This window comes from Mesoplodon bidens, assembly GCF_964165515.1.
Source record: "Mesoplodon bidens genome assembly, chromosome: 14".
NCBI lineage: Eukaryota > Metazoa > Chordata > Mammalia > Artiodactyla > Ziphiidae > Mesoplodon > Mesoplodon bidens.
Window position 1 is genome coordinate 63,409,412 of NC_138170.1, and position 13,106 is coordinate 63,422,517.

The 13,106-nt window shown below is 34.2% G+C and overlaps 1 protein-coding gene across 1 annotated transcript in view; it reads right to left on the reverse strand.

Annotated features, from left to right (window-relative positions):
* BIRC6 (baculoviral IAP repeat containing 6) overlaps window positions 1-13,106 on the reverse strand; it is a 238,718-nt gene that overhangs the window by 185,405 nt on the left and 40,207 nt on the right. The window contains 4 exon segments of the mRNA XM_081254965.1: window positions 2,560-2,618; window positions 6,747-6,907; window positions 6,989-7,211; window positions 11,374-11,456. Coding sequence (XP_081111091.1) covers window positions 2,560-2,618; window positions 6,747-6,907; window positions 6,989-7,211; window positions 11,374-11,456 — 526 coding nt within the window.

The window sequence follows — 13,106 nt, forward strand, 5'->3', positions numbered from 1 at the left end:
TCTCAGAATTTCTCAAACCTGTTGGACCACAAAATAAATGTTTACAGAACATAGTTACAAATATCCTGCAGTATAATATTCTTCAGATAATCATACTGGGAAACGCTTCTCTATTCTGCTTACTTAGGTAGTGTCAACCCACAATTCTGCCAGCCAAACTTCCAGAGGTTTACATCAGGCATTTTCCTAAAACCATCAAATTTCAATTTGAACTGTTCTTCAGTCTCTTGCCAAACATTCTTCTCCTTCTACACAAGAAGGTATGTTCCATAATTCTGATATATGAACCAAAGAGCAAACTTTTCTCTCTGACACCATCTACTTACAAAAGTCATAACCTTCAACTAAAAAAACAGATAAAAGTCTCTTAGTCTCCACTTACATTTCTGAAATTAAGAAATATATTCTACAATTTTTCAGACCATATCATTCAATTTGACAGGAAGAACTTGGAGTTAGTAAATTTAAGTTTTGAAATAGCATCTATGACATATTTTAGATACTTCAGGAAGAAAATACATATCCCATGAATATCACAAGCCTCCAAAATTCACCAACAGTCTCTCAATATAAAAGAATTAGCTTAGAAGATACATATTTTACTGTAAATGAATGAACTACTTACAAATCCTCAAATAAGGGAATTAAAAATTCTGAACTGGAAGGATTTTTTTCTCTTACCATGGTTACCTTTTAATACTACATGAGGACACCACTCCCAACCCTGAATGAGGTATCATAAAAAGAGTCGACAGAAATATACGGTAAGTGGGAAGTGAAGTAAACAGGACTACAGAATCTAAAGGAAGTGTGAAAGATCAAACAGGCATAGATGAAAAAGATAAAGGTAGAAAAGGGATAAGGAAATAGATCAATATATAAGTACTATAATTACAAAAATACCTACTGAGATCCTTAGACCCAGAGGAAAGAGCTAGGCCACTACATACAAAGGAAAGGATAATAGCTAGAATCAAAAAATTTAAGAGCAGAAAAAGGAACATTTAGTTCAAATACTTCACTTGACAAAGGAAAAACTGAAGCCCAGAGAGTTTAAGTGACTTGACAAGACCAAAGACTAATTTTGCAAAAGAGTTCAAGCTCTAACCAGATCTCCAGATAACCAGTGACCAATGTATTATTCTTCATCAGATTTTTCAAAATGCAATAGTAGCCCTTTCTTTTGCAAAGGGGTAACAAAGTGGAAAAAGAGCACTCTTCATCCGACTAAATTTTTTTAATGTAATCAATTATTTTTCCTAGAGCTAATTACACATTTGTATATTATTCGGGGCAGTTTCCTACATTTCTCTTGATTTTTTTCATTGCTAAGAACTACCTTAAAAGACAAATGAGGGTTAACCCAAAAATCAGTGCAGTATTCTGTTTGGTGGCTTTAAAAATATTTTACAACAAATTAGAATTGAGAGCACCTGCTACTCTGTACTAACTTTAGACACATAACTTTTAACAACTGAACTATACAAAACCAAGTCTCCCCTAAAGAGATTTAATAAGTCAAATATGTCCTTATTTCATGACATTTGCCATTAGAAAATAGCCAGAATTTAATAATGGTCACTTCTTTAAAATAGTGGCTACTTCCCAGGTAATCTGTTTACATATTTTTATCTTAATCAATTCCCCAAATTTTAAGTAACAGATGTTAATATCACTATTTTATATATTAGGAAGTGCAATCAGACTATCATAAGTGACAGGGTTGGGCTTCCCTGGTGGCGCAGTGGTTAAGAATCCATCTGCCGAGGCAGGGGACACGGGTTCATGCCCTGGTCCAGGAAGATCCCACATAGCACGGAGCAACTAAGCCTGTGCGCCACAACTACTGAGCCTGCGCTCTAGAGCCCACAAGCCACAACTACTGAAGCCCGCGCGCCTAGAGCCCATGCTCCACAACAACAGAAGCCACCTCAATGAGAAGCCCACGCACCGCAACTAGAGAAAGCCCATGCACAGCAACGAAGACCCAACACAGCCAAAAAAAAAGTGACAGGGTTAGAATTCAAATTCTGAGATGCCTTGCCTATAATATAACTACATTAAAATATGAAGCATACTCTTTTGCCTTAATATTTCATAAGTTAATGAACAAGGCAGCATTTACTTGATGGCTTAGTCTATGATTTTATACTTTAAAATTTATTCTCTATTCACCTGTGTTTTGGGAAGAATAAGAAATCATTAATTAGTAATTATTCATTTAAATGTTACTTTTATTTAATAATACAATACACTATACAGATAAGCTGAACACATTTGGAAGAGTTTAATGTCCCTGAAATATGTGACAAAGATTTAATAAGATTCATTTTAATTCCTTTGGCTCAAATAGGTACTATTTAAATTTTAAGTACGAAACTCTATGAACACACTACTAATTCAAGATCTCTGATACATAATATTTGAGATTTCTTTGTGCATTAATGAAAATTTAGAGTTTGCACTAAGAAATATAGAATTAAGTGGTATTTAGCTTTACCTAAAAACTATATAAATGCAAGGATATAAAAAACAGATTATCTAGTATTTTTTACATACCTGTCACAGAATCTGATCTGGAGTGCTCTTCACTGTCTGAATCCTCTAGTAAATCATCACTTAAAAGATAAAGTAAAAATTAATTTCCATTTCAAAAAAAGTATACATAACATGAGACAGCAAAGAAAAAAGGACAATGTTACAACCATTGTTTTGCATCTCAAACAAGCATCACACAACTAGCTTAAATGATATATAAGTAGTTTGAGACCCTAACTGATTAACAATGCTAATAATGAATAATCTTAAATCATTAAATAAATGCTTGCCTGAAATAGAGTGTGGTAATCTCTAAAAACTTACAACAGAAGCTATGGGAATTCGACAAATGAATAGGTACGACTAGGGACAGTCTGGGTAAATAAAATGAAAAAAGAGAAAAACAGCTAATAAGATCAAGCACAAGCTTCCAGTAGTAAAATTTTAGTAACTATTCTATTACTGAATTCAGAAAAGTTACCCTAAAACCAAATAGAATAGCTGTATAAATATGTGTGTATGTAAGTGTTTTCACACAGATATGCATTTCATTTGTGTTTTGCTTTTCATTTTTTTTCCTTGTTTGGGAGGGGCTGTTAAGACCGCCTTGATAAGCAGGAAAACTACTAAAACTCATAACTTAGGAGTCACGACAACAAGATTCTTTTTCCTCTTCACTCAGGTGGCCAAGAAATTGCCAGCCTCTCTTTGCATCTAATGTTATCCTTAGTCTCCATTGTTAGCAAACAGGAAAAAAGATATAATTACAGACCACTCTAGCACATTAGGCAGTGTATGAACTAACAATCAGCACATTTACAGCAGTTCTAAAATTTTGATAACCTAAACTACAAAAATTAAAAGATGCATTTCACAAGAAGAAAAAGTAATTCTCCCTTTTTGAAACAGTATATTGCACTTCCATCTGAAATACCTAGGCATTTATAATGTTATTTTATTATGAAATGTAACCTGGTAATGTCCCTTAAAAATGCTTAAAGTAATGTCTGAAATTGGGGTGGGAAGATACTTGCTTAGATATTTTTGACATAATTTCTGTGTTTCAGTTTTTTCAACTGGTAATAATTAACCATAAACAAATTTTGTGCTATAATTTAAAAATAACAAAAAGAATGTGAATAAGATGAGCTGCTAATTAGTCTCAAGCCACTAACTGGCTAGTTTCAGAAAAATAATAAAGATATTTGGAAAAATAAATCCTAAGAGGAAAAATTAATGATTGGGAATTATCCAGAATGAAGAAGTCCAAACCAAGAAGAAACGATAGGTTTTGAGGGCTTTTGCATTAAGAAAAATAGCCAAATATTACCCAGTTACACTGAGACAAAAGATAAAATCTAGTAGTAGTATATTTTAAAGAAGGAATTCAGCTGTCTTGAAGTTACAGAGAATGTTACAAAGGGTTGCCAGATAATTGCCTTAATTAGCCCACACACAAAAAAAGCTTTATTGTTAAATTCTTCAAAATAAAATAATATTTTAAAAAACATTATTTCTTGACAGAAAAATGCTCATACTACTAAGTGATAAAATCATATGAGTAAAACCACTAAACTGTACACTTAAAGGGTGAATCTTCTGATAGGTAATTATGCATCAATAAAGGTTTTTTAAATCACATGGGTTTAAAAAAAACTATACACACCTAAACGTTAACATGACTAGATGGTATGAGAATGGGGACTCCACTTTTCTTCAATTTACTTCCATTATTTTCTAATATTTCTACAATAAACATGCATTACAGTTGACCACTGAACAACACAGGGGTTAGGTGCACCAACCCTCCATTAAGTGGAAAATCTGTGTATAACTTATACTAATTGCCCTTCTGTATCCGTGGTTCTGCATCTGCAGATTCAACCAACCGCAGATTGTGCAGTATTCACTGTTAAAAAAAATACACACATAATTGGATTCACGCAGTTAACCCATGTTGTTCAAGGGTCAAATGTACTTACTTATATAATAGACACTAGATTTACTAAAGTCTTTTACATGATATAAAACCTTTTCCAAAGTAATAAACATGCAAAAAAATATATATGGTAAGTTTAAAATGCTTAGTTAAGATTACATATGCTAATACTACAGGTGTACCTTAGTTTTGATATATAACTAAGATATACAATACTATAAGCAACTTCAAAGTTAAACTCAGGAAATTTTTGCAAATTTGAAAGACATAATATACAAACGAGGCATCCAGACAAAAATGTTAATTCATTAAAATTAAATGTGTCCCAAATAAATATTCTTCCTTAAATAAATTCAGAACAAAGACAAATGTTGCCTCCTAAGTAGAAATAGACAAAAAACAATTGCCAAGCAAGCTATACTGCTAATTACTTTAAACTTCTTGGTCAAGCTTTAATTTCTTCAATTAATGTATTCTTCTTCAAGCTAATGAAGCACAGCATATTTTAAAACAAAATATACTATATCTCGTGCCACAGAAGCAGAGGTAGTCTGGCTCATTATATCCACTACCAATTCAACAGGAATCCTGCTACTTCTGGAGGAAAAGAAGGGGAGAGAGAGGGCTTGAAGCTCCATCTCTTCAGCTTCCTCCTACCACCCTGACACACAGTAATCTTTGTATATGACTCATTTCACACTATCTTGGGAGAAAAGGGTCATTCTACCCTAGAAAGATTTTAAGTCTCTTAAAAAAGCAGGCAGAGAGATTTATATCTCAACCCTAGCACACAAGCTCAGATAATACCTGTCCACAAGAAATACTGGACAAGTGTTTACCTAAAATGTACATTTTACCAAGGTGTGTATATGTGTGTGATCTTAAAACTACATCTTGATTCAATTTTTAATCCTCAAATTACAAAACTGAGTCAAAAGTTCTAGTTAAAGTCAGTGTTCAGCACATACCAGTTTCATTATCTTCCATGAATAATTTTCCACTAAGTTCGAAGTAAATCAAAGAGATCACGCATGCTTACTTTTCAGTCTTACTGGCAAATATGGTCAAACTCAAGACAACAATGGGCCAGCTGCTTTCCCATCAAGCTCTCACAGGGACTTAAAATAACTGAGAACACCATGAAGCTTTAATTCAGTCTGTTCCAGAACTCAGACCACATTCATTTACCTACTAATAATTTCCACCTACTATTAGCAAGAGGGACTAGACAGAGGTAAACTTCCCATTTTATATGTTGTGAATTCTCCATTAATTTAAATAATGAAATCATTTCCATTAGTAAAGTTTTATATTACTTCTTAATGAAAGTGCATGCCACCAAATAAATAGATTGTGAAATAAAACTGATAAATCACTGTGGTGTAACACCAATCACACATCAGTAACACAAGAAGCCCTGCAAGTGAAATGATAGATCTCAGTATACCAGGACACCTGATCAGTTACACAGGCTCCATTTCACATGGCTACCATCAGAATCTTAAAAAGTAGTAGCTGCTATTGCTTAAAACAAGCTGAGTGGCTTATGGACCCCTTTCTTCTGCCTACATTGGGAGTATCGCAAATGTTGTTCTATAATCCTACCCAGTTCAGAGTTACAACTGCAGAGCTTCTTTGGAGACAAGTAGGTAAGATGGGATTTTAATTTGACTCTCTTTCCCCCACATAGGTCAAATACAGCCACAGCAATCATGAATCTCCGGAAAAGCTGAATAGAATAGAATCCAGCACAACAATTCTACCAGAATCTTTCCTTAGCATTAATTATTGTACCTCAACTCACTGCTGACTACTGATACATTTATTGTTTTAAATAATTAGATCACCTTGCCTAGCCATGGGTTATTTCACTATTCATTACCACTTCTATATTTTAGCTGCTAATGAAAAAAGGGGAAATGAACCAAATGATTCAAATGCTCTATGAAAAGATTTAGAAGAAGGCAAAATTACAAATCTAATCCAAGGATTTCATTTCATTATTTAGACTTTACTTTTCAATGGTGTGATTATTCGCAATTGGCATAGACTGAGATAGAAAATAAAGTATATTTTATAGACCATGTTGTTTGTGAATGACAATTTCTTTCAAGAATCAATTCTTTCAGATGTCTAACCAAACACTGAGTCTCTCATCTCTTGAGACTAACAATGTTTTCTACCTCTTTAATTAGAATTAAGAGAATATACAATTTAGGAAAAGAAAACACTTAACTTCTATAAATATTATCAAAACAAATTTACATACCTATCTCCTTCCAATTTTGGAATATCTGAGCAACTAGAGGAGTCTTCCAGCCATGCCAAAGTTGGTCTCCTAGATTCAACTGCTGAGCTTGGTTCTCCCGAGAGAATAAGCTGTTGTACAATTGCTGGATCATATGCATTAATTTCAAACTTTAAGTGCACCTAAACAAATAAATGAAAAGCCTAAATTTACAACGGATTTTTTCTCAATTACTAATATGTTTCTCCAAAATTAGAACATACCTTCATAAGTTTGGAAACATCCCATATGCAGATCTTTCCTCGTTTCGTTGCAGCAGCTAAAAAGTGAGGGCAGCTCCCGGACCCAAAGCAAGATATTCTGTCAGTTCCATCCGTGCAAGGGAACTGCGCGGGACTTGTTGCAAGAGTGACTGACAATGGCACATTCTGTGTGTGCTCACCTTTCACAAACGGGCAGTTTGGGGAATGTCTCTCGTGTTCAGACCTTTACACAAATTAAGGAAGAGAAAGTTTACTGAACAACTAAGCTGTTAAGTCTGTACACTAAAAGAGAACTGCACGATATTTTTTCTTTAAAAAAAAAACAATTAATTGAACTTAAAGTATTCTTTAATTAAAGACTTAAATAGCAAATTGTTTCATTTTACTGAGATCACTCTAACATGTTAACTACTCACTTTAACAGCAATTGTTCACTTCAACTGATTACAAATAAAGCCAGTCTCAGTTGAAACAGAGATAAATGATACAGTAAAATTTATATCATATTAATATACTGATAAAACTGTTTAATCTCCTTATATTTCTTCACACTGGTTTCCCACAGCTTTAAATAAATAACTACTTTGTTTCAGTTTCAAATTTTCTATGTATTCTACAGCATGGTGACAAAAGATAACATTACCATGTTGTGTATTTGAAATTTGTGAAGAGGATGTATCTTGAATTAAGTATTCTTAACACACAAACACACACAAACTGGTAACTATTAGAGGTGATGGATATGTTAATTAACTTGATTATGGTGATCTTTTCACAATGTGTATATATACTAAAACACCAGACTGTACACCTTAAATGTATGTAATTTTTACATGTCAAAGGTATCTCAATAAAGCTGTTTTTAAAATAAATAAATAAATAATCCATACGTAGATACAGACCCACCTATCTATATAAGTGGCCACAGCTGTAAAGAGCATACAATAAAACTCTATAAATGCCATTCATGCTGCAAAAAACTTTTTTAGTAAAGACCTGAAAGCAGAAAGATCTCTAGAGTATGGATAAAATGACATATATTAAAAACACAGAGATATACCTTTCACATTCACTATCAGACTCCATCAGACAAACAACTTCAAAGAAACTTGGATAATGTCTATAGATTGTACATTATTTCCTTCACATAAATACTTACTGAGCAAAATGAAATGGTAAATTAGTTTACTAGAAAACCCTAACGTGTAATAAGAATAAAATACTAGGACCTCAGATCAAGACTGGTATACTGACTTGAAGAATTTTCTCAAATATTTAAAGGAGGATCAACTTAACACTTAAAATTTATCTGCCCAACTTTGTGACTACTTTATTTCTTTTTGGTTATTCTTTTTTTTATTTTTTAAACTTTCACTAGCTATAATTACAAGGCATTATTTGAAATGTGAGAATGCTGCCACCAAAAAAAAGAGGCTTTTTTAAAAACCCATTTTTATACTTCCATGTCAAAGAAAGGAAAGCTATACTTGTAAAATATTCCATGGGGTATACATATTTCTTTTTACACTGCACCTACAACTTACCTATAACCATATATAAATCCTGGACAATTTACAATACACAAGGTGTCTTACGTTAATGCTTTTACATGGCATCTGCAGGCACATGATATCTGAACTGGATTCCCTCACATCCAAACCTTAGGGTATTTTTCCTCTTTCCATCTTTCTCTCTTAACCTGAGTTTTAACTTTTTAATTAAAATTTTATTTACGTGACATATGACTATCTGAAATACAGCAAAAGACCCACTTAGGTTATAATATCCAACCCCAGTAATCTCCTATCCCACCTCCAGGTAACCACTATTACGAATTTCATATACTTCTAAAATATCTTTATAAATTTATACATGTACGTTCAGAAAATATGGGTTTTTTCATTTTAAATAAACAATATTATTATATGAATCATTCTACAACAGCTTTCTTTTTGTCGTTGTTGTTCTTTTTATAAATTTACTTATTTATTTATTTAATTTTTGGCTGTGTTGGGTTTTTGCTGCTGTGCGCGGGCTTTCTCCAGTTGTGGAGAGCGGGGGCTGCTCTTTGTTAAGGTGCGCAGCTTCTCACTGCGGTGGCTTCTCTTGTTGCGGAGCACGGGCTCCAGGTGCTCGGGCTTCAGTAGTTGCGGCACGTGGACTCAGTAGTTGTGGCACCCGGGCTTAGCTGCTCCGCGGCATGTGGGATCTTCCCGGACCAGGGCTCGAACCCGTGTCCCCTGCATTGGCAGCCGGATTCTTAACCACTTCGCCACCAGGGAAGTCCCTACAACAGCTTTCTTGACACAATAACATATCTAAAAGGTACTGGTGATTAATAGAGAGCTAACTGTTCATTCCTTTAACTGCTGGATCATAGTCAATTACATGAATATATTTTATTTAGGTAGTCCCCTCCTGAGAGGCATGTAAGATTTTCCCATTTTTCACTACCATGGCCATTTTGTGCCTCCTTGCATATAAGAGCAATTAATTCTCTCGTGTAAATTAGAAGTGGAACTGCTAGATAATAAGGAGCCCATTTTATTTTATTTTTTTAAAGTTCAATCTCCCTCCAAAGTGGCTCTATCAACTCCCACCATCAAAATATGAGTCCCATCTTCCCCTAAAAATGAAAAATGTTCATTCTTTTTCTCCTTTCAGATTCAGAAGGTACAAAGGCTCAGTTCCCCAGCCCCCATCAATCCCATTCCCTCTATCCATTTGGAGCACTGGCCCTAGGCCCTCAGAGACTCTACCAACTGCTTAAGAGTTTGAGGAATCCTGAATCCCAGGGCAAAGAAAAGGTAGAACCCTTGATTTCCTGACCATATCAAGAAAAGACGGGTTTTAAACAGCCCAAGTTGGAAATGTGCATCAACTTTCCCACAGAAAAATATTTATGAATAAAGATACATTCTATAATGTTATGGTATAATTTTTCAGGTGTGTGTTAAATAAATTTCTGAGGATCAGCCTAAGAAACTAAAATATACGTGTTAAAATGGTTGCTATACATATAAAGATGGTTTCTAGGGGAAAAGACTAAATTCCAAACAGAACCTTAACCTAAATTGGAAATTGCTCATATTCAACTCTCAGCAGACGCAATTTCAATTTTTCATATTTTCAGTATTTCCCACTTCAACCTGGAATCCACATGCACACTCTGATAGGCTTTAGCAAGTTCATATCAGCTGATTAACATTCAGAAATCTCTAACTAATTGCAGTACAAAATAAGTGGTATATCTTAAAACCAAATCCTGCCTCCATGACTTACTAGCCAAATGCTCTTCACCAAATTTTATTTTTTTTTATTTTAAAATGGTATAATAATTCTTATCTCATAGAGTGACTATAAGGATTAAACTGGAGAATATTCTCAATTCCCTCCTATAAAATGGAGATGATAATAAATACCTACACCTCATAAAGCTAATGTGAGAGTTAAATGAGTTAAAAATATATAAAATGCATAGGATGGTACCTGGTAAACCATATTATACAAATATTTGCTATTATTACTATTTCATTTATCTATCTATCTATTTATTTATTTATTTTTGGCTGCGTTGGGTCTTCGTTGCTGCATGCCGGCTTTCTCTAGTTGTGGCGAGCAGGGGCTACTCTTCGTTGCAGCGCGCAGGCTTCTCTCTGTGGTGGCTTCTCTTGTTGGAGAGCACGGGCTCTAGGCGTGCAGGCTTCAGTAGTTGTGGCATGTGGGCTCTAGAGCACAGGCTCAGTAGTTGTGGAGCACAGGCTTCATTGCTCCACGGCATGTGGGATCTTCCCGGACCAGGGCTTGAACCCACGTCTCCTGCATTGGCAGGCAGATTCTTAACCACTGCGCCACCAGGGAAGTCCCACTATTTCTATTAACAGGGCCTCAGAATAGTTATTTCTAAAAATGAGGTTCCCATACATGATCTCTGTTGTTTAACCAAGTTCTAAACTTTCATGCACTAGAATTCAAAACCACCACAGACTCCCTAGAATTACTTCAAAATTAGAAATGTAAATCATAAAGGCCCTCCTTCGTGGATGCCCTATTGGTGACCTGCCCTCAAAAGAACAAGGCTGAAGTGCTTAATTTAATCATGCTTCTTAAACTTATTTTATCATAGCCTTCTGGTTTTCAGTCAGAGCCTAGTTCCACTCTTTGGCGCTTCTCCCGTGTATACATCTTGGAAAGTCACACATGAGAGATCCTGTGTGCCACGTGATGTGACACAGCATAGACAGCATTGCCGCATCCTCTGAGGACAGAGGCAAACATACAGATGACAAAAGGCAAGAATATTAATATACAGATATCAGAAAAATCAACTTTAGAGGCACATTCATAGAACTTAGCCTAGTACATTCAGAAATATCAAGACTCACCAAGGTTCATCCGTAGGTTCCCAACAGACGAGACATACACTACAAGTAAAACACATGGCTCTATCATCTCCCGAGGAGGCAGGCTGCAAATTTATAAAGAAGACAGAAAAGGTTTATCAATATTAAAACTGCTTCATAGAAACTCTTCTAAATAAGTTCATAATTTTAGGTAAAAGTCCATACTGAGAAAAAGAAAATTAGCCTATACTATTAGGACTCAACAATATACTTTTAATCCCCAAATGTTTATAAATTTGCTGCCTTATTTGAAAAATTATGTTTCATCAGCAAATGACCACTAAATCAAATATGGAGACACACACATCCTCAATCTCTGATCTAGCATCTTCTAATTATATTACTAAAGTATTTTAAATATAGTGAAGTATATGAAAGGAAATAGTCTAACAGGTTTATTATTAAAAACTGAATTCTATACTACTACATAGGAAAGGGCAAGTAAAAAGGAAACGCAAACTAGTGAATGTAATTAAGGTAACATTCTTTAAGTAAGGCACATATGACAAAATGACATTTATATATATATATATATAAAAAATCTAAATCTGAACTGAAATATACCTCTAAAAACTAACATTAATATTTCTGAATACTTACTCTACTTAGCACTTAGTATGTCTACAGGTGTAAATATATTATATTTTTTAGAAGACTGAGAATAATCAGCACCTAATACAGGTAGAAAATTCTAGAAAACCTATGATTTGATCTTTGCAAAAATGGAATACAAGGACTTCCCTGGTGGTCCAGTGGTTAAGACTCCGTGCTTCCAATGCAGGGGGCATGGGTTCAATCCCTGGTCAGGGAACTAAGATCCCACAAGCCGCATGGCGCGGCCAAAAGGAAAAAAAAAAAAAAAAATGGAATACAATGAACAAGAGCTCAACAGAAAAAATATCAAGGCATCACCTAACAGACTGTTTTAGGAAATGACACCAAATAAGAAGGAAGAAGATAAATTATTAGGAAAAATAGTCCCATTCAATCCTTAACTTAGGAAAACATATTCAGTGATTTTAATATTAGCCAGTCCCCAAATAAATCTATCTTTAACTGGGAATTTGACAAACTCTGAATAAAATCTTCAAATATATAGAGTTTTCTGATTTAATCTTAGTTTAAGATATTTCAAGAACACTTCAGGATAACAAAGGAATAATCACTCTTAAGACTGTTTATGACAGTAACTTCAACATATTCAAAGTTTAATTTAGTTCTAAAATTAAATATGCATGCTTTATGTAAACTGACATGTAATTATTAGATTTCTCAGCTTCTTTAGCAATGGCAAAACAGTGGTAAGCCAGTCGACATTATTCAGCTGAAGTTTCCTTTAACTGGTTTATTATGCCTATCTAAACTCATTTTTCTTAACTTCCTCTACTCCACGAAGCTTTCTATCATGTCCCATTCTCATGTCTTTTTGTCACACTCATCCTTACCTGTACACCCTCCTCTTTTCCTACATAAAACCATGACTATTTTCCCTGATTAATTCTTTCTCTTTCTAAATAATTTCTTAATCAATTCTTCAATACATATGTATTCAAGTCACACTGTACTACCCACAAGGCTGCTTCCATAGTTATCTAATATATGGGTAATTTTTAATCCCAATAAAACTAAAATTTCAAGAGTAACTGCAATGTATTGCTTTTATTGCATTACCCTAACATGTACTACTCTGTTATGAATGCATAAGTCAAAACTGA